The 23,751-nt window shown below is 40.7% G+C and overlaps 1 protein-coding gene across 2 annotated transcripts in view; it reads left to right on the top strand.

Annotated features, from left to right (window-relative positions):
• The first annotated feature begins 2,770 nt into the window (after positions 1 to 2,770).
• LOC129816680 (glypican-6-like) overlaps positions 2,771 to 23,751 on the top strand; it is a 199,401-nt gene continuing 178,420 nt past the window's right edge. For both annotated transcript variants that reach the window (XM_055871447.1, XM_055871448.1), the window contains exon 1: positions 2,771 to 3,269. In XM_055871447.1, the coding sequence (XP_055727422.1) occupies positions 3,116 to 3,269 (154 nt within the window). In that variant the 5' untranslated portion in view covers positions 2,771 to 3,115. The remainder of the gene's footprint in view (positions 3,270 to 23,751) is intronic.

A 23,751-nucleotide genomic window follows, 5' to 3' on the forward strand; every position in this document is an offset into this window, starting at 1 on the left:
AAAGCCAAACTACAACAGCAGCAACCTAGATAACAGCAATCCTCTGTGACACAGTAATGGGGTCTTGTCTACCATCCTTGAACAATAATGTCATAATTTCAGCCATGACTAAATAATTTCAGACCCATGTACCCCAGAGATACAGTAGATCATTGAAATGGTAAAATGCAACGGCAGTGCATATACTTTTATTTCCTAATCTACCCACTTTTATTGCTTCACCGGGCTGTTTGATGATGGTTCACAGGCTGTGTCAGGTGAAAACCCTACTTAGGGTTGGCTACATTCGGATGATCCTGCTATGCTATCGCTGTTAATAAGATAATTATGCTAATTGGGGTTTGTAAAGTTGACAGGTCTTGGGGAGGAGTTTAGATTTTGCTTTTAGAAAGATCAGGAAGGGTAATGATTTTTAGCACTTATCATAACATATCTGAATTCCCAACCTGTTCTTTTCTCTTTGACAACTAAACCATGCTTTTCCACTGGTGTGTGACTATATTGAATATAATTGTTCTGCTATTGAATTAAATCAAAAGCCAGAGTCTGTCAAGGAGAACATTAATACAGTTGTTATTTCTCACTGTATTTGCATACTGTTTTGTTGTTACTTTTTATGATTCAGTAGCTTAATTTCTCAGAGTCAAAAATACCCCAAGGACGTGTTTGTCTGACACAATGAGGAATTTCCTGAAAGTGAGGGAGAAGTGAACACTGTACATGTATTCTGAGTCTTCACTTGCCTCAGGAATCTCAGAATGTACGTGGGGACATTTCTGACCATGCTTTTACACTCCTATTCTTTGTGGATCAACTCTTCCAGAAAAGAGAGTTGCCTGGAAGATATCAAGCTCATGAGCAATTGTCTTTGACATTCAATGAATATATTCAACAGACCACTATACATTGTGGCGTATATTTCTCCATCTCCCATATTCTATGATAAGATTCCTGTCGTTACTGTTTCCAAACAAACTTTGAGAGTTATTTGTTAAAGACATGTTCCCGGAACTTTGGCGACTACTGAGCATTTTTTAAACCTTCTGCTTTGGGCTGGATGTGTCAATGTGTAGTTCACACATGCATAATCTATGAGCAGAAGTACTGTTTTACCTCAATTAGCCACAAAATCCCTAATTTGAAAGTGACTGTTTTCTTGAAGCTGTGCCGCAACATTTTCCCTACATTTCCCCCCCACGTGGACCCGGCCCCCTAGCAATTTGAGTTCTAACCAATGAGCTTGAGCCCCTCGCATTTGAGTGACAGTTAGCAAGAGGCCTGCACAGCATTATCCAATGAGGTTGCAGGGCAGGCTCAATGGCTCAGTGGACACAGCAGAGAGAGGACAGAGAGAGAAAGAGAGAGAGAGAGAGGTTAACAACTTGGTGTACATATCTGCACATATGTGACGTAGTACACAATTTTTGGGGAACACTTTTGGCTCATGAGTGCTACTTTCAGAACTGCTGGCTAAAACGTATACAAGAGGACCAGAGAATCGCTTTAAGCCTTGGAAATAAGCTGGGGGGATAGCCTACCTCCCATGTGAATTAAATAATTAATGTGTCCTACACAATATGTAGCAAAGCCAAGGTAATATCAATGCTTTGTTGACATAGAACATTTCGCTGTGTCTAGATACAATCAGTTCATCTCCCGTTTTTCAAATATCCACAATTGGTTATCACACCCCAAAGGGTCAGTAATGCAGTATTTGGTTAACATGTCACATTTTAGCTCACTATGGAGAAAATACCCTGTCACTGGAAGTGTAATGATGTCGGACTATGGAGAAAATACCCTGTCACTGGAAGTGTAATGATGTCGGACTAAGGAGAAAATACCCTGTCACTGGAAGTGTAATGATGTCGGACTATGGAGAAAATACCCTGTCACTGGAAGTGTAATGATGTCGGACTATGGAGAAAATACCCTGTCACTGGAAGTGTAATGATGTCGGACTATGGAGAAAATACCCTGTCACTGGAAGTGTAATGATGTCGGCTACAGTATGCTGTGTTAACACCCCTGAACACTGTGCGCCAGTCAGTCTGAATGGAACCGTACATGTAACTCTGACATCTAACGGAGGTGGAAGTGTAGCTGCTATTGGAGCCATGATGGTAATCCACTGTTGATCTACTCCGCTACTAAAGCTGCTCAAAAATCATTAAAGCACTGAAAGGTTCAAGCATGGTCTCCACACAACACAGCCAATATACCAGTACCACCTCAGTCACACCACGGCTGTAAGACGATTGCTCCTGAGCTAGTCATACAATCTACTGATAATCAATGTCAGGTTTGACCAAATCCATCAATCACTGTCACCTTGTCCTGATTCAGTCGATTCCACATTCAAGCACATCCCCATTGTTCAACACAGGCTCTGAAATGGAGAGTTCTCTCATAGAGAACCACTGTCATGGACAGTAGGCTGTGGACTACTGAGGTATATTTATTTGGTAGGCTTACCAACTGGCTGTTGAGTTGGTCAAGCAATGTAATGATGTAATAAACATATAATATGTTGTAATATGAAGAAAGACATATGAAAGAAATTTTGTTATTGCTGTTAAATGCTGTTAAACCAGAACAGTACATCCCTTTAACTGCCAGTAAAAAAATTGTAGGTTTTTATCACCCATTCAGGAGCAATCCAATCCATGTGAAATCTAGTTTGACAGTCTGGCGAGACGGACTCCACTCCGTGTTTTCCCACCCTCTCTGATTTACTAATGCATCATAGGTGTCTCCCTCCTCTCCAGTTCTGAGCATTTTGACTTTCTACAGTAACGTATAACACCCAACGGCGCTTTCTCTGAGTGAAGTTGAGTGAACACGTTGAGAGCCCGCTCTCTGTGGGATCCATGTGGTTTTACCTGGACTCACAACACCATTCTGTTTTTTGCGTCAACGCAGGACCGTCAACCATCGTTGGCAAAATAAACAGATTTTGATTGAGAAAGATGTTATGATAGACAGTTTTAGAAAAGTGGTAACCATTAGACGTTGAGTTGTTAGTACCTACTACGTCCGGATGCACTGCAGTGGAGTTCCTCTCTAAACGGGAATCTGCAGAGGATTAAAGAAGGATTAATCACAGAAGTGCACGATGTTGAGAATACGGACCGTCCTATGGACTTTATCTGTGGCGCTGTCCGTTGTCGCTGGAGCAGATTTTAAAGCGCATAACTGCAGTGAGGTTAGACAAGCTTCTATCGCAAAAGGCTTCAGCTTTGAAAATGTTCCTCTGCAAGAAATGTCAGGTAAGAAAGGAATGTAAAATGTCAGTGCTACCTGTCAGTATAAGGATGTATTGAACACAGTCGTAAAGTGGGTATAGTTATCATGTGGATAAGAAGAACACATCTAATGCTGTATTATGCAAAACTGTAATGTTCTAATTTACATCCCTGACTACTATAGTGCGTGAATGGACATTTTGATAACAGGCGCCTTGGCTTTAGGCTACAAAACACATTCATCTTATTTAGGGATATATAGTTGTTTATTATGATAATGCACAGCCATATGAAAGTATTGTTGTTGTTGAATGAAGGCTATACTCGCCTCTCATCCATGAAGTTGTGGTTGATTTTGCCCTATGAAGGAAATGTATGTGTGATATAAAGGTAGCCAGAATATACGTGAACACGCTTTAGGCCTACCTAGGTTACTTTAACATTGTACAATATGTTTAATGGAACCTTTATTTAACTAGGCAAGTCAGTTAAGAATTAATTCTTATTTACAGTGACAGCCTACACCGGCTAAACCCGGACGACACTGGGCCAATTGTGTGCTGGCCTATGGGGGACTCCCAATCACGGCCGGTTGTGATACAGCCTGGATTCGAACCAGAGTGTCTGTAGTGACGCCTCAAGCGCTGAGATGCAGTGGCTTAGACTGCTGCACCACTCAGGTGCCCCAGCCTACAATACAAACCCCTTAGAAATAAAACTCTAGCAACTTAAAACTCTCGATTAATTCCTTATCAAAGTAGCCTAATGCAGATATGTCATAGTAGCCCAGTATAACGTTCCCATTCGTGATACTTTCGTTCATTGTTTCAAAGTGAATCCTAAATATATCCACTAGCCTACATTAAAATATAATACAAGTAGTCCTGGACATAATGTCATTTTAATAGTTGACTGAATAAAGTCTATTTCTTTGTTTATCTAACATTCTGAATAATATGTAAATGAAGGAGCAGAATAAAGCTGCTGGCGTTAGATGTGCTGGTGTGTCCAGTAGAGGTCTCTGTCTTCTTTGTGTGTCGAAATAATTCACAATCATCAGCCATGCATTCACTGGATTGAGTTCTGTCTTGTTAATAACATGACAATGACGCCGTCATGTAATGCTACCTCAAGTCATTGGAAACATCTGTGCAATTCAATTATCCAACCAATATCCATTCTCCTTCACATGTGTGTCAACCACAGGGTAATGCTAGTATGATGGTTCTTGTTGTATGTAATGTAATGTAAATACATAATGGGAGCCTGCTGGTCTTCAGAAATATTTATATGGACTTTCCCTATTTCAGGCCATGGAGGCTTGAATTTTTCAGACCCACCCAAGTGAAACTGTGACTGGCTCAGTCAGAACCTACGTTATTGCTTCAGTGTTCTGCTCCAGCATTCACAAGGGTAGATTTGCACAAGGAGAGTTGCCATAAGGAACATTTTAATTATTTTGTTCAGGTAATGATGATCGATTGCATGCATGAAGTGGATCAAATAGTTGTTTCCTCTTTCCCTTCCCATATGAGTATAAACTTTGCCCGCCCAGACCATTAATATCATGATGTCATGATCCCATAATTCTGTAGTTGGACAGAAATCTGGCACCGGTGAAAGGTTGTGTATTTGATAACAAGCACACCTGTTCATAGACAGGCTTGAAGATCTACCTGATTTGAATCGCTCAGATGTAGGCACGCTCCTGTCGTGGACGTCTAATCTCCAAATGAATGAAAAGCTCAGTCTGTCATCTCTGAGCGATGCAGCTGTATGGAAGCACTGTGATCACATCCACATGGGTGTTGACCCCATTTGTCTTCAGGAATGGCAATGACTGATTTAATGCAATGTCAACACCTCAGCAAATTGATTGCTGAAAGTCTGGGAGAGTGCATATTTCAGATTTGTGCACTGTGCATATTGTCTGTTTAGCTGACACAATTGTGTACATATCCTTTATATATTAATAATAGTGATGTAAACATCTCTGTCACTGCCACTGGTGAAAATGGTGTCTCATCTAATATCCTTGTACAACCGGCATGCCAGTCAATAGATCATACAGAGCTGAGCATGCCTTTAGAAAAACGGTTTCCAAAAGGGTTCTTTGGCTGTCCCCATAGGAGAACTCTTTTTGGTTCTAGGCGTAATCCTTTTTGGTTTCAGGTAGAACCTTTTTGGGTTCCATGTAGAACCCTCTGTGGAAAAGGTTCTACCTGGAACCCAAAAGGGTTCTTCAAAGGGTTCTCCCATAGGGACAGCTGAAGAACCCTTTTAGGTTCTAGATAGCACCCTTTTTTCTAAGAGTGTTTATAGTTTTGATTCAATGTACAATTGAGATGGGGGAAAAAAACAAGTCTCTATATTGTATAATCAGGTTGATATTTTCATTCGCTAGCCTATTGGTGTGAAGCCAATCCTTGAAATATTGAATGTGAATTCTGACCGTGGTATAGAGCAGGAAGCTCTGTGTATCGTTCTACTTTGTGATTGAATCCTGTCCAAAGCTCTTCACTGCATAATCAGTTGAGTTGAGGTCTGTTGCTTTTGCCCATGTCCCCAAGAGGAGGGCCGTCAACTTCTAGTTATGGTCAAAGAGAGATGGGTTGATGTCTGACACCTCAGAGACTGACAATATTGTACATCATAAAATTATATTGAAGGCACCGGAATTCCCCTCATGTCCTTACAAAATCCCTTTGGCTTCATATTGTACATGGTTCTACTCTTTTTCAGTGGTGAGCACCACATATGTAAACATATGTGATTTTTATTCGGTATAGGCTAATTGAGCTCAGTTGACTGACTTTAGTGCCTGAATATTGTGCTCAGCTTTTGGAGTGAATGAAAGATGTCCGTGGCACTGTCTCAACCCCGTGTCTTTGTATCTCACGTCTAGTTATAATTCATTAGTGGTTTAAATATAGCTTCATTTGATTGTAATTCCTTAATTTACCCAGATGATGTCTCTGCACAACTTCTTGTGAAAACATGAATTTACAGGTTATTAGCATTAACAATGTCAAGGTAAACAAGTTGTGAATGATAATTTAGGATTATTGAAAGTGATTAGGCTTGTTCAAAGCTACTTTCAAGAGTCTAATCTACAGTTAGCATGCTATTCCACTCCTATTGTTTCAGACCAGTGGTTTATATTGAATGAGTTTGTGGGACTCAGTTGGAGCAGCCAGGTTCTGACCAGAGTGTGTGGTCAGAATCAGCCAGGTTCTGACCAGAGTGTGTGGTCAGAATCAGCCAGGTTCTGACCAGAGTGTGTGGTCAGAATCAGCCAGGTCATGTAGAATGTCAGCAGGGGTGTCGGCGTTATTGACAGAAGTGCTGCTATGTGTCAAAGCCTGCAGGCCCGGTTGGAACGGTAATACCGTGGGCCTTGGCCTGTGCATTTTCAATAGGCCTTGGTCCAAGTTGACAGGAAGTACAGTGGTGAAGGCTTAAAAACTAAGAGTGACTGGGAAAGTGGACCGGCTGCACAGTGCACTTTATGTCCTTAGTCATTGGACTGTCAGCGCAGCTAAAATTGTCTGGTGCTCCTCCAGCTCTCCTCTACAGGTTATTGACTCTGTATTAAAAAAATATATAAATCGGTCAGTGAGTTTCTCTATATACCTCCTTAATCCAAGCCCATCACTGCCCTGGTGAAAGACTAGCCCTGCACGCAGGCTTGTGACAGATCTGTCTCAGGTTCCATTCACTGACCCAATGAATTACCCAATGCCTGAGACGAGACGCGACGACAGGGGGACTTGGAAGATGAGTCAGACAGACTGCTAGACCCTTCCTGGTAGATGTGTGTTATTAGGAACACAGACACGCACACACACACATACACACACACACACAGACACACACACACACAGACACACACAGACACACACACCACACACACAGACACAGACACAGACACAGACACACACACACACACACACATACACACACACACAGACACACAGACACACACACACACAGACACAGACACAGACACAGACACACACACACACACACACACACACACACACACACACACACACACACACACACACACACACACACACACACACACACACACACACACACACACACACACACACACACACACACACACACACACACACACACACACACGTCCATACTGTGTCTGTGGAGCTTCTCAAGCTGTCCCAGCTCCACCCTATCATTTCACGTCCTGCTCAGCCTTCCTGTTCCCAGCAGTGGAATGGGACAGAAATAACGGTGCTGATATTTGATGTGGTCCATGGCTGCATATACAAGCAGCCAAATGATCTCTGCTGAGCCGTGTAATGTGTGGAATGGATTGAAAATAGCTAAATGGGAGAGTAAGGCCAGCAGAGAGAACAGCCAAGTGAATGTCCTGGTCTCTGGCATGATTCATCCGTATTACTATGCTGCATTATCAGATTATTATGCCCCCCCCCACTAAACACACAGTTGAGGTGATGGATCAAGGATGACACGTGATGGTGTGGTGGTGGTAACCCTCTGCATTTCAATGGCCAACTCATAAAAAGGATGGTGATGGAATTGTTCTTGATTGGACTGTTGGGATTGGCAGTGATTGAAAGTGTTGTAAATAGCAGTGTTGGCGGTAGAGGTGTTTGGGGTCTGTAGATTTAATCATGTATCATCAGGAAAGCCAAGGACCCAAACAGTCTTTTTCTCCAAAGTGGATTTATCAAATGCCTCTTCTATCTCCATGCCAATAATCATGCTCATGAATACTAAAATGGGCTGCATGACGGGGTTTCTCTCTTGGATCAGGAGGAACGACTCTGGTCTGTCTGCTGCTGTTTCATCCTCGTAGGGAGAATAACAGAATAACAGGGCAGTCGCTCAAAGCATATCAACAAGCTCCTGCAGCGTAGACGCTGGTGCCAGTATCTTTTGTCAAGAAATTAAGTTGTCAAGGGGACACTGTTTTCTCCTCCACTTTTGTCTTTAGTTCTTTTATATTGGATACAAATGTGTAATTGAGCATTTCAATTAAATTCAATTTAAGGGCTTCATTGGCATGGGAAACGTATGTTTACATTGCCAAAGCAAGTGAAAATGGATAATTAACAAAAGTCAAATAAACAATAAAAAATGAACAGTAAGAGCATGTATCTTACTGCTGCATACTCAATCTATTTTTCGTTGTTCATTCTCTGGTTCTTGTTGATATTTTTTATTTATTGAACTAGGCAAGTCAGTTAAGAACAAATTCTTATTTACAATGACAGCCTAGGAACAGTGGGTTAACTGCCTTGTTCAGGGGCAGAACGACAGATCTTTACCTTGTTAGCTCGAGGATTCGATCTAAGCAACCTTTCGGTTACTGGCCCACCGCTCTAACCACTAGGCTGTATAGCTCACTGTTTGTTCACACTTGCCACTGTTTTTGATCATATTCCCAACAGTACAATTTTAGATACGGTATAGTGTCATTATACTTCACACTATAAAGGAGATATCTTTAGATACGGAGCTTGGAAGATGAAAGGCTCATTTCTGTACCACTACACCCCTGTAGTTGATTTTTAGCACAAGTTTCGAGTGTTGCCATTTTTCTTAAGCATCTTTTCTTTGTTTATTTTAAATGAGTCTTAATAAGAAATACACACCATAATAGATCCCTTAATAGTCATTGGTTATGGATAATAGTCATTGGTTATGGATAATAGTCAAAAGTAAGTCTCTCCATTTATATAAAACAATATATATATATATTTGTCCTTGTCCCTGTTTGAACTTGAAGGTCTCGACCAATAGTGTGAGGGGTTTGCTAAATTATTTTCATTATTATTTAAGTGTTACGTTCCCCAGTTTCTGTGTTCTGTTTTGTATTTGAGTGTGTGTTTCAGGAGATGGCTTCCTGAAGTACTCCCCAACCAGCTGATTGGTCAACCCCAGGCTAATTGGTGATTGGAGCTGACCCCGCCCCCTCGTCAAGAAGCAGCTGACTAATCACCATTGCCACCTGAAGATAAAAGCCAGTGTTCTGCCCAGGAGAAGAGGAGGGAGTAGAGATTGAGAGAGGAGAGATTTGGAGATCAGAGAGAGGAGAGAGGAGAGAGGAGAGAGGAGAGAGGAGAGAGGAGAGAGGAGAGAGGAGAGAGGAGAGATTTGGAGATCGGAGAGATTTGGAGATCAGAGAGAGGAGATCAGAGAGAGGAGATCAGAGAGAGGAGATCAGAGAGAGGAGATCAGAGAGAGGAGATCAGAGAGAGGAGATCAGAGAGAGGAGAGAGGAGAGAGGAGAGATTTGGAGAGATTTGGAGATCAGAGAGAGGAGAGATTTGGAGATCAGAGAGAGGAGAGATTTGGAGATCAGAGAGAGGAGAGATTTGGAGATCAGAGAGAGAATTGAATATTTTGGAAAGATCGAGAGAAATTAGAGATTAGAGTAGAGATTGAGAGAGGAGAGATTTGGAGATTGAAAGAGAAAAATTAGATTGTGATATAGTGTGGGTTGTGTATCAGAAAGTGTGGTATGTACTGTTGTTGTTGGTAGCAGTTTTTCTATGTCCTGTGTTTGTGAGTGTTTGTGAAATCGTTAATAATTACTCTGTTTCATTTGTTCCCAGGGGGGAAGGAGAAGGCACTTTGGGAGTGCTTAGGCAAGAGGCCCGCGGGCATACATATACCCGTAGTATATTTACTCTATAGGCACTCTAGGTAAGACCTGGGCGGACCACCCCCTGTATTTTGGTTAGGGCACCAGACGGTGCTAACTTAGGTAAGTTAAGTGGGTAGGCAGGTTAGATAGGAGAGGGGGAACTTTGATATTTACTTTCTTTGCTTTGGTTCCGTCCAGCCCCTTTTCCCCATATTACCGTGTAAGAAAATAAATCCAAGTAAACGGTAAAATCTGCTTTTGTGTCATCCTTGCTCGCACCTACAGTCCATACCTCTTGCACTTCAGAGAGTTGAGTTGTAGCAGGGAGTTGCGTTCCCTCTTCTCAGAGGAGTGCGTAACATTAAGTTAAACTTGTCAGCTCTCTCATGTAATCTCAGAGAAGAGAACACACTGACTCTGTATCGGTACCCCACTGTATATAGTCTCGCTATTGTTATTTCACTGCTGCTCTTTAAATGTTTGTTACTATTTTCTCTTATACTTATCTGTATTTTTTGAAACTGCATTGTTGGTTAGGGGCTTGTAAGTAAGCATTTCACTGTAAGGTCTACACCTGTTGTATTCAGAGCATGTGACTAATATGATTTGATCTAACACATTGTCACAGGCAGGGCATCCTCCTTGGCACTAATAATGATACATTATTAATAAATCATACATGTCTGACAATCTCATCACTCTTTAATTAAGTATATATAGCATACATATTTACAAGAATTACCAGTGATTCTCGTGAGATTGTAAACAAATGTTTTAAAACGCAAGTCATCATTACTTTGTTGTGTGAAAGAATATACTTTCACTGTCGGAATGGAATCCATGTCTTTCAGAATCTGTCAGAGCTATCCACTTAAAATAGAACCAGAAGCTATGGAGAATAAGTTATTCAATTGCTTTGTCATGTTAATATAATCTGATATGAATATATGGTTTTGGTTGGGGATCTTGTTGAAGATTATTTGATTGGATTGATATGAAACCTATGTGAAAGAGCACTATTTTAGGAAATTGAAACTCATGTATAGTCACCTTAGCCCACAGCAGTGAAAATGTGTGTAACGTTTAGTCAACTCTTTAACTTTTCAAACAACTCTGGGAGTACTGATCACTTACATACACCTCCGGTGAATAAGTGGATCTTCTTGGATTAACAAAAAAGACCTGGCCCGTGTCTTCAGCAACAATGTTCAGTCATACATATGTTATATCTCCCTATTCCTCCTCAGCCTGTCAACAGTGAGCCATCAAAAAACAAAGCCCCTTTGAATACCTAGCCGCCACCGTTGGAATCTATCTTTAGCCCCATGTCTGTCATGTCAGTCCTGTTGACAACAGACTATACATGTGTTCCTGTAGGAGGGCTTTGCCTTTTCACCGCTCCTGGGCAGGGGCCAACGAGGTTGTGTGTTGCGTAAGCGGCCATGGGGGAGGTATTGAGCGCTCCGCTCAGTCCACTTGGCTACAGAGTGGAGGTATACCAGAAGAGTAACAGGGCACTAATGAAGACCAGAGCTGCAGAGCTGCGGTACAGTAGTAAGCTGTAAATGAGTAGTGAAAGGTAATGATCAGTACAGGCCTTAGGGCCTTCCTAGTGTCTAGTCTCAGCCACCAGCTGCTACCTGGCTGTAAGTCCTTAGCCATGCTCCAGTTAGCAAGTTGATGCAGAAGAGTCACACTTCTAGGCCCGCTGCCCATGAATATCAAATGTCCTCAGCCGTGTTTCCATTCCTGCACCACTCCTTTTATTACATACTGTAGTCCCCAACATACTGTAGTCCCCAACATACTGTAGTCCCCAATAAATATCAAAGCCAGACATGGTTGTACGTATGCTGATTATGCATAGCTTGTCATTCCATACTGTAATGTACAGTGGATCCTCTATAGGTTTACCATGTTTTATGGGATCCTCTATAGGTTTACCATGTTTTATGGGATCCTCTATAGGTTTACCACGTTTTATGGGATCCTCTATAGGTTTACCATTTCCAGTGTATGCCATCTAGTTGTGTGTATCATTGTTGAAGGTAGCTATTCTGGTATCATCATAGACATTCTTATCCAATGAGGTGCTATCCCAGTCAGATTTATGGTATTGGTTCCAGATCCAACATTTAATCATCTTTATTTTACTCTTATTATTATTATCTATCTCATATCTACCTCAAATACCTTGTACCCCTGCACATTGATCTGGTACTGGTACTCCCTGTATATAGCTCCACATTGATCTGGTACTGGTACTCCCTGTATATAGCAACATATTGATCTGGGACTGGTATTCCCTGTATATAGCTCCACATTGATCTGGTACTCCCTGTATATAGCAGCATATTGATCTGGTACTGGTACTCCCTGTATATAACTCCACATTGATCTGGTACACCCTGTATATAGCTCCACATTGATCTGGTACTCCCTGTATATAGCAGCACATTGATCTGGTACTCCCTGTATATAGCAGCATATTGATCGGGTACTGGTACTCCCTGTTTATAGCTTCATTCTTGTGCATTTAATTTTTTAATTTTAATATTTTTTTTAAACCCTATCGTTGGCAAGGGCTTGTAAGCAAGAATTTCACAGTAAAGTCTACACCCAATGTGTTACTTTGAAGTGACTTCCACAATACTTTTGGGAAGTCTTTTTTTAGACAGTGAACCTTTAGCCTTGAACTTTAAGGGAGTCCACAGCAGGGCGATCTATGACGTACAAGTCACCTCAGCTGCAGCATGAGGGCCTTTAGAAAAATGGAATGGACCAGATTTCAAATGTCATTGAATGGCTATATTCTGTATATGGCAGAATCAACAGATCCCGAAAGTGCGTTATATTGGCTAGAGAGCTCATTTACCTACAAGCCCTTTTCAAATACACCTGAGAATAAGGCACATGAATATGGTCTTTGAAACAGTATTTCTGTGCAGTAGCAGAGGGACCAGCTTAATTTTAAACTGTTTTTCTTGCTTGTGTGAATTCCCTTAGGTGATTTCTTTCCCTTGCAATGAAACATCTTATTCTAATGAGAATGAATTCGCTCACAAATCAATTATTCTTGCCACACACCACTACAATGACAGTTGCGAGTTTGTGGCACATTTTGAAATCCATTGACAATGGCATTTCATCATTGTGACATTGGTTTAGATATTAACATTTTGATATGCCATCATATTTGACTCTCCTGAGGACGCAGACCACCATTTCATTGTTTTGAAGGTACACTGTGACACTGTCATGTGTAGGCCTACTGTGCTGCTTTTACCTCTCTCTGAGGACATGTTCAATATTCATATAAGAACATACACTGTGTATACCAAACATTAGGAACACCTTCCTAATATTGAGTTGCACCCCTCCCTTTTTGCCCTCAGGACAGCCTCAATTCGTCGGGGCATGGTGTCGAAATGTGGACCATTTGTTGATACACACGGGAAACTGTTGAGCATGAAAACCCCCAGCAGCCTTGTAGTTCTTGACACAAATCGGTGCGCCTGGCACCTACTACCATACCCTGTTCAAAGGCACCCATTCAACCTCAGAATGGCACATAATCCATGTTTCAATTGTCTCAAGGCTTAAAAATCATTATTTAACACTGAATGAAGTGGATTTAACAAGTGGCGATCATAGCTTTTACCTGGATTCCGCTGGTCAGTCCTTGTCATGTTTTGTATACTCAGTGTATAATATATGAAACATGTCAGAGGTTTTGCAAAAGAGCTCTTGAGAGAAACCTTCAGCACCACAGAGGAGATGGAGAGAATTTATGCAGAGTAAAAGCATTTGGCTGCATACCTATGTCACCTGGTGATGAAAAGTGTATTTTTTTCCCTCATGTTTGTTTTGAAACGTTTGCTGTGCCAACCTAAAAAACATTGGACATCCCTCTCATTTGAAGTCTTGGCATGGTCTCGTATGCTAGGGGAATACAATGTCATTCCATATTGATTGATGTAAGTCTTAGCTAGAATCTGCTATTCTAAATAACACTGGGTTATTGTGGGTTATTGTTAAAAGGGTTATTGTTAAAAGGATGATGCTCGGGTAGTGAGGAAAACACTGAAGGCAATTTTCACTTTTCATAAATGTTAATATTTTTAACACCCATTGCATATTGAATTGGGCTAACACTCAAAAAGGCACGATCAAGTTCCTTCTCCGTAACCTCAATCACTTTATTTAGAACATTGTGATATCTCATCTTAATAATTCGCAAGGACACATTTGAAGTTGCTGCAATGTGTGAATATTAAAATAAGGGGGAAAGTTCTCTGACATTAATGGGTGGTAAATCTCTCTTGTTCTTGCTGGTTTGACCATAATACCTTTACTGTCACACTCATAAATATTGTGCCACAGGAAAAAATTGTTTTTCTAACTTGGCATTTGTACAAACATGCATGCTCTATTTTTTTGTTGTAATTTTTATTTATTTATTTATTTAACCTTAACCTATTAACCTATTTATCTAGGCAAGTCAGTTAAGAACACATTTTATTTACAATGACGGCCTACACAGGCCAAACATGGACGACGCTGGGCCAATTGTGTGCCGCCCTATGGGACTCCCAATCACGGCCGGTTGTGATACAGCCTGGATTCGAACCCGGGTGTCTGTAGTGACGCCTCTAGCACTGAGATGCAGTGCCTTAGACCGCTGCACCACTCAGGAGCATTAAACTCAGGCCTCCCGTTAAGCACAGTGGCTAGTTACCTCAGGAGTGTCCCAAAGACGGCACAGAGCTCTCCTCTGATCAGGATCAATGCTGGCTATAACTCAGTCATAACTCTTTAGCCATGGAATGAATCTTAGTAAGAGGGTGGAATGAGTGGGTAGATATCCATAAGAGGTACAGTGCCTTGCAAAAGTACTCATCTCCTTCACATTTTTCCTATTTTGTTGCATTACAACCTGTAATTTAAATTTATTTTCATTTGGATTTCAAGTAACGAACAAAATAATCCAAATTGGTGAAGTGAAATATATTTTTTTACTTGTTTAAAAAAAAAAAAAAAAACGGAGAAGTGGTGCGTGCATATGTATTCACCCCCTTTACTATGAAGACACTAAATAAGATCTGGTGCAACCAATTACATTCACAAGTCACATAATTAGTTAAATAAAGTTCACCTGTGTGCAATGTAAGTGTCACATGATCTGTCACATGATCTCAGTATATATACACCTGTTCTGAAAGGCCCCAGAGTCTGCAACACCACTAAGCAAGGGGCACCACCAAGCAAGCGTCACCATGAAGACCAAGGAGCTCTCCAAACAGGCCAGGGACAAAGTTGTGGAGAAGTACAGATCGGGTTGGGTTATAAAAAAATATCAGAAGCTTTGAACATCCCACAGAGCACCATTTAAATCCATTATTAAAGAATGGAAAGAATATGGCACCCCAACAAACCTGCCAAGAGAGCCGCCCACCAAAACTCACGGACCAGGCAAGGAGAGCATTAATCAGAGAGGCAACAAATAGACCAAAGATAAAGATCCAAAGATCCCTGAAGGAGCTGCAAAGCTCCACTGCGTAGATTGGAGTATCTGTCCATAGGACCACTTTAAGCCGTACACGCCACAGATCTGGGCTTTATGGAAGAGTGGCCAGAGAAAAGCCATTGTTTAAAGAAAAAAATAAGCAAACACAAAAGGCATGTGGAAGACTCCCCAAACATATGGAAGAAGGTACTCTGGTCAGATGAGACTAAAATTGAGCTTTTTGGCCATCAAGTAAAACGCTACGTCTGGCGCAAACCCAACACCTCCCATCACCCTGAGAATACCATCCCAACAGTGAAACATGGTGGTGGCGGCATCATGCTGTGGGGATGTTTTTCATCGGCAGGGACTGGAAAACTGGTCAGAGTTGAAGGAATGATGGATGGCACTAAATACAGGGAACATCTTGAGGGAAACCTTTTTGTCTTCCGGAGATTTGAGACTGGGGCAGAGGTTCACCTTCCAGCAGGACAATGACCCTAAGCATACTGCTAAAGCAACACTCGAGTGGTTTAAGGGGAAACATTAAAATGTCTTGGGATGGCCTAGTCAAAGCCCAGACCTCAATCCAATTGAGAATCTGTGGTATGATTTAAAGATTGCTGTAAACCAGCAGAACCCATCCAACTTGAAGGAGCTGGAGCAGTTTTGCCTTGAAGAATGGGCAAAAATCCCAGTGGCTAGATGTGCCAAGCTTATAGAGACATACCCCAAGAGACTTGCAGCTGTAATTGCTGCAAAAGGTTGCTCTACAAAGTATTGACTTAGGGGGGTGAATAGTTATGCACTGTCAAGTTTTCTGTTGTTTTGTCTTATTTCTTGTCTGTTTCACAATAAAACATATTTTTCATCTTCAAAGTGGTTGGCATGTTGTGTAAATCAAATTCCAGGTTGTAAGGCAACAAAATAGGAAAAATGCCAAGGGGGGGGTGAATACTTTCGCAAGCCACTGTATACCAGATGGCAGACCCATACTTTTACTGTTTGGCCCACCCTTTCTGGAAATGGAACTTTAACACCTTTAATTCCCAAATCTGTCTAGTCCCAGTTCTGGTGAAAAGGTAGAGTAACTTGTTCTGTAGTGGTGGTGGTCCTAATGTTTTTGTAAGTCAATTGAAATAGGTCAGTGTAGGTTGTGAATGTAAAATATTGCGACATTTTTTATATTTTATATTAATTGCACTGCAATGGATAGCTGACCAATTCTGCTGTTTTGTGTTTTTTTGCGCTGTAACTTTTGTTTTAACAATACACTTTACTGTAAAGAAACATGTAAACTAACTAATGTTCAGTGTATGCTCTCCACTTTCTGGAGAACCGAGTTTGGAAATGAGTGGAATTCGAGTATGATAGCTTGGTGGTTAGAGCGTTGTGTCAGTAACCGAAAGGTTGCTAGATCGAATTCCCGAGCTGACAAGGTAAAAATCTGTCGTTCTGCCCCTGAAAAAGGCAGTTAACCCACTATTCTTAGGCCGTCATTGTAAATAAGAATTTGTTCTTAACTGACTTGCCTACTTAACTTCTCTAGGATAGGGGGCAGCATTTTCACGTTTGGATGAAAAGCGTGCCCAGAGTAAACTGCCTCCTACTCAGTCCCAGATGCTAATATATGCATATTATTATTAGTATTGGAGAGAAAACACTCTGAAGTTTCTAAAACTGTTTGAGTCATGTCTGTGACTATAACAGAACTTCTTTGGCAGGCAAAACCTCGAGGACAAACCATTCAGATTTTCTTTTTTTTAGGTCACTCTCTTTTCAATGGGCTTTCATTGGGAATCCAGATTTCTAAAGGACCTTCCTGCAGTTCCTATCGCTTCCACTGGATGTCAACAGTCTTTAGAAATTGGTTGAGGTTTTTCCTTTGAGGAATGAAGAAGTAGCCATGTTCAGAATGAGGCTCCAGTGAAGTGTACTGTTTGTTAGAGGCGCATGACCAGAAAGCATGCTACACATTGTTTTCCTCCGGTATTGAACACAGATCATCCTGTCTTCAATTTTTTTGATTATTTACGTAAAAAAATACCTCAAGTTGTATTACAAAAGTAGTTTGAAATGTTTGGACAACGCTTACAGGTAACTTTTGAGATATATTGTAGTCACGTTGTGCAAGTTGGAACCAGTGTTTTTCTGGATCAAACGCGACAAATAAATGGACATTTTTGATATATATCGACGGATTTAATCGAACAAAAGGACCATTTGTGATGTTTATGGGACATATCGGAGTGCCAACAGAAGAAGCTCGTCAAAGGTAAGGCATGAATTATATCTTTATTTCTGCGTTTTGTGTCGCGCCGGGAGGGTGGAAATATGATGGTCTGTGATCGTTAGCTGGGGTGCTATCCTCAGATAATAGCATTGTTTGCTTTTGCCGTAAAGCATTTTTTAAATCTGACATGGCTGGATTTACAACAAGTGTAGCTTTAATTTAATATATTGAATGTGTGATTTCATGAAAGTTAAATTTTTATAGTAATTTATTTGAATTTGGCGCTCTGCATTTTCACTGGATGTTTGCCAGGTGGGACGCTACCATCCCACATATCCCAGAGAGGTTAAATTAAAACAGTTTAGGAGATGGAGAAAACACCAGATTACATCTTCAAACTAAGCTCAACAATGGCATCCGACAGGAGACGCGTCCACCCATTGATGATGTATACGGGTGAAATAGTCTATCAAGCATGAGTTGGGATTATTGTTCATTGTTTAGCTAGCTCTCTAGCTACATGTCCTATGCAAGACGTACTAGCTGGTAAATTCGCTCTTGGTATTGATTTCAGACCACGGGTAAGATAATCTAGCTAGCTATATTTTCATATATTACACATTTCTATTTTCTACAAAGTGTACCGTTAGCTAGCTTGCTGGCTGGCAGGCTCGCTAGCTAACGCTATTTTTATGATTTATTGGCCAGTCTGCGATATTATTTACTAGCTAGTATGCATTTTTATTGCCCAGTCTGAGATATGGCTTTTTCTTTGCAACTCTGCCTAGAAGGCCAGCATCCCGGAGTCGCCTCTTCACTGTTGATTGTAAGACTGGTGTTTTGCGGGTACTATTTAATGAAGCTGACAGTTGAGGACTTGTGAGGAGTATGTTTCTCAAACTAAACACTCTAATGTACTTGTCCTCTTGCTCAGTTGTGCACCGGGGCCTCCCACTCCTCTTTCTCTTCTGGTTAGAGCCAGTTTCAGCTGTTCTGTGAAGGGAGTAGTATACAGCGTTGTACGAAAGCTTCAGTTTCTTGGCAATTTCTCGCATGGAATAGCCTTCATTTCTCAGAACAAGAATAGACTGACAAGTTTCAGAAGAAAGGTCTTTGTTTCTGGCCATTTTGAGCCTGTAATCGAAGCCACAAATGCTGATGCTCCAGATACTCAACTAGTCTAAAGACGGACAGTTTTATTGCTTCTTTAATCACCACAACAGTTTTTTCAGCTGTGCTAACATAATTGCAAAAAGGGTTTCCTAATGATCAATTAGCCTTTTAAAATGATTAACTTGGACTAGCTAACACAACGTGCCATTGGAACACAGGAGTGATGGTTGCTGATAATGGGCCTCTGTACGCCTATGTAGATATTCCATTAAAATCGGACTTTTCCAGCTACAATCGTCATTTACAACATTTACAATGTCTACACTGTATTTTTGATCAATGTGATGTTATTTTATTGGACAATTTTTTTTGTGCTTTTCTTTCAAAACAAGGACATGTCTAAGTGGCCCCATACTTTTGAACGGTAGTTTGTTTATGTGTGTGTATATATATTTATTATTTTTATTATATATATATTTTATTATTATGAACAAAACAAATACAAAAACAGAAATATACAAACAAGAGTACATAAACCTAATAGACAAGGGTATTACATATTGAGATACATTTCATGGTACGTATTGCTTTTTTGTTTTTACACTGACTTATTAGTTAAAAATAAGTGGTTTGTTCTCCGTACACTTCATTTTATGGATAAAGAATCTGCATGGAAAAATAAACAAATTAACAATGAAAGTTAAATCAGGGTCCATATAATTTGGATCACAATAAAACATGATATCAGAGTCTTTAACATTAATAGTAGTGTCTTTTAAAATAAAATATTCTAACTCACTCCCAAATCTTCTGACATAAGAACAGTCCCAAAATGAATGGTCAAGAGTCTCTGGGTCACAACCACAAAATACACATTTGTTATCAATAGCTATTTTGAATCTGTTTATAATAACGGTCTTTACAGTGGTGCTTCACTGCTGTTGTTAGCATAGAATGCTCTTATCAACCCTTCAAGAGATGGGTGGGGCTGAAGCTTAAGAGGGTGTGAACGATGCTGAACAGGTGTAGACAAGAAGGGCTCTCCCGTAGTAGAACCAAAACATTCAAAGCCCATTTTCTCAAAAGTGAGTTTACAAGTTTATCAACTTTCAAAGCAAAATTACTTCCCCATTGTTCCTCAACTGTAGTGTATGATATACCATTTTGTAGCTCTGAAATGTACAAAACACAATTTCCAATTTTTCTACATGAGAACGATTTGAGCCGGTCGGTCACATGCTGAGCACTTGCTGGCTGGTTTTCCTTCACTCTGTGGTCCAACTCATCCCAAAGCATATCAACTAGGTTGAGGTAGGGTGATTGTGGAGGCCAGGTCTTCTGATGCAGCACTCCATCACTCTCCTTCTTGGTCAAATAGCCCTTGAACAGCCTGGTGGTGTGTTGGGTCATTGTCCTGTTGAAAAACAATTGATAGTCCCACTAAGTGCAAACCAGATGCGATGGCGTATCATTGCAGAATGCTGTGGTGGCCATGCTGGTTAAGTGTCCCTTGAATGCTAAACAAATCACAAACAGTGTCAGCAGCGAAAGCACCATCACACCTCCTCCTCCATGCTTCACAGTGGGAACTGCACATGCAGAGATCATCCGTTTATCTATTCTGCGTCTTACAAAGACACGGCGGTTAGAACCAAAAATCTAAAATTTGGACTCATCAGACCAAAGGACAGATTTCCAACGGTCTAATATCCATTGCTCATGTTTCTTGGCCCAAGCAAGTCTCTTCTTATTGGTGTCCTTTAGTAGTAGTTTCTTTGCAGCAATTCGACCATGAAGGCCTGATTCACGCAGTTTCATCTGAGCAGTTAGTTGATGTTGAGATGTGTCTGTTACTGTTGAGATGTGTCTGTTACTGTGAAGCATTTATTTACTATATTTTATACCATCTATTGCATCTCGCCTGTCACGCTTTGTCATTGCTCATCCATATATTTATATGTATATATTCTTATTCTATTCCTTTACTTAGATTTGTGTGTATCAGGTAGTTGTGTATTTTTTTATATATTTTTTATTTCACCTTTATTTAACCAGGTAGGCCAGTTGAGAACAAGTTCTCATTTACAACTGCGACTTGGCCAAGACACAAACAACAACACAGAGTTACACATGGAATAAACGATCGTACAGTCAATCACACAATAGAAAAAGTTTATAGACAGTGTGTGCAAATGGTGTGAGGAGGTAAGGCAATAAATATGCCATTGTAGCGAAGTAGTTAAAATTTAGCAAATTAACACTGGAGTGATAGATGTGCAGATGATGATGTGGAAGTAGAAATACTGGAATGCAAAGAGCAACAAAGTAATTAAATACAATATGGGGATGAGGTAGGTAGATTGGATGGGCTATTTACACATGGGCTGTGTACAGCTACAGCGATCTGTAAGCTGCTCAGATAGCTGATGCTTAAAGTTAGTGAGGGAGATATGTCTCCAACTTCAGCGATTTTTGCAATCATTGGCAGCAGAGAACTGGAAGGAAAGGTGACCAAAGCAGGTGTTGGCTTCGGGGATGACCAGTGAGATGTACCTGCTGGAGCGCGTGCTACGGGTGGGTGTTGTTGTGGTGACTAGTGAGCTGAGATAAGGCAGAGCTTTACCTAGCAAAGACTTATAGACCCACACCTGGAGCCAGTGGGTCTGGCGACGAATCTGTAGCGAGATCCAGCCGACGAGAGCAGACAGGTTGCACTGGTGGGTGGTATATGAGGCTTTGGTGACAAAACAGATGCCACTGTGATAGACTACATCCAGCTGGCTGAGTAGAGTGTTGGAGGCAATTTTGTAAATTACATCGCCGAAGTCAAGGATTGGTAGGATAGTCAGTTTTACGAGGGTATGTTTGGCAGCGTGACTGAATGAGGCTTTGTTGCGAAATAGGAAGCCGATTCTAGATTTAATTTTGTATTGGAGATGTTTAATGTGAGTCTGGAAGGAGAGTTTACAGTCTAACCAGACACCTAGGTATTTGTAGATGTCCACATATTCTAAGTCAGAACCATCCAGAGTAGTGATGCTGGTCGGGCGGGCAGGTGCGGGCAGCGATCGGTTGAAAATATTTACTAGCGTTTAAGAGCAGTTGGAGGCCACGGAAGGTGTGTTGTATGGCATTGAAGCTCGTTTGGAGGTTTGTTAACCTGTTGAGGATGGGGGCGCTGTTGTCACTATTTATGCTAATCGTGTAATTTTTGAAACGGCTTCCCACAAAATTCTTGATCGTACAATATGCATATTATTATTATTATTGGATAGAAAACAGTCTATAGTTTCTATAGGAGTTGAAATTTTGTCTCTAAGTGGAACAGAAGTCATTCTACAGCAATTTCCCTGACATGGAGTCAGATTTCAGAAATTTTGGCCCCTGATCTGGAGTCAGTTAAAAGGCCGCAGTTATTGCTATGAGTATACGGACACTGCTTACGTCTTCCCCTGGATGCCTTTACGTGATGACGATTTGAATGGGGTCGATTGCGCGTTCACAGGCACTACAAATTAAAAAACCCTGTAGCTAGGAACTCTTTTCTTGCTGCGTAATGCGCCTGGAGGACATCGACTCGCACTTGTTCCAAGCATTAGTGGAGGGAGTAATATTACTCTGGTCATGTTTCTACTCGTTATGGGAGTTAAAAACATCATAAGGTAGTTAATTTAAAGCGTTTTATAGCAATTTATATCCGTTTAGTGAGATTTTGGGACATTTATTTCTGAAACGCTGTGAATTGCTGGGCACGCTTCCAGTTCATCCCGAACGCAGTTGGCATTTCCACATGGCAAGAGGACAGCTTTCCACCAAAAGACGATTAGACCCAAGAAAGGATCCTTTGCCCAAGATACTGATGGAAGAACAGCTCAAAGTAGGACATTTTTATTATGATAAATCGTGTTTCTGTCGAAAAATGTTAGTGGCTTAGGACGCCATGTTTTTTGACGTAGCTTCGCTTGGCGCAAACTGTATTGAAAAGTAAGGATAATTTAAAAAATGTAATTCCGCGATTGTATTAAGAATTAAATTGTCTATCAATCCCTGTCCACCCTATATTTTTTAGTCACGTTTATGAGTATTTATGTATAAGAGTAGATCACTGTCTAATATGGCACACGGACATTTTCTCACCAGCTGGGCTACATTTCACATTGTCTAACCATGATTTTGGTGGCTAAATATAAACATTTTCGATCAAACTCTATATGGATTGTGTAATATGATGTTACAGGAGTGTCATCTGAAGAATTCTGAGAAGGTTAGTGAAAAAATTAATATATTTTGGCGATGTTGACATTATCGCTCACTTTGGCTAGAATCAATGCTGGGCTGCTATGTGCTATGTGCTATGCTAATATAACGATTTATTGTGTTTTCGCTGTAAGACACTTAGAAAATCTGAAATATTGTCTGTATTCACAGGATCTGTGTCTTTCGATTAGTGTATGCTGTGTATTTTTACGAAATGTTTGATGATTAGTAAGTAGGTAAACACGTTGCTCTATGTAGTTTTTCTTGTCCATTTGTGACGGTGGGTGCAATTGTAACCTATGCCATCTACCTGAAATATGCACTTTTTTCTAACAAAACCTATCCCATACCATAAATATGTTATCAGACTGTCATCTGATGAGTTTTTTTGTTGGTTAGGGGCTATAAATATCTTAGTTTAGCCGAATTGGTGATAGCTACTGGTGTTGGTGGACAAATAAAAGATGGTGGATTATGCTAATGTGTTTTTAGGTAATAGATGTACATCTTTACATATTGTGTCTTCCCTGTAAAACATTTAAAAAATCGGACATGTTGGCTGGATTCACAAGATCTGTGTCTTTCATTAGCTGTATTGGACTTTAATGTGTGAAAGTTAAATATTTAAAAAAAATATTTTTTGGGAATTTCGCGGCACTGGTTTTTCAGTGGGGGTGGGGGGGGGAGTGCCGCTAGCGGCACCCTCATCCTAGACAGGTTAACACAGTGTCCAAAGAAGGGCCAGATGTATACAGAA

Source organism: Salvelinus fontinalis, chromosome 19, assembly GCF_029448725.1.
Source record: "Salvelinus fontinalis isolate EN_2023a chromosome 19, ASM2944872v1, whole genome shotgun sequence".
NCBI classification, from domain to species: Eukaryota; Metazoa; Chordata; class Actinopteri; order Salmoniformes; family Salmonidae; genus Salvelinus; species Salvelinus fontinalis.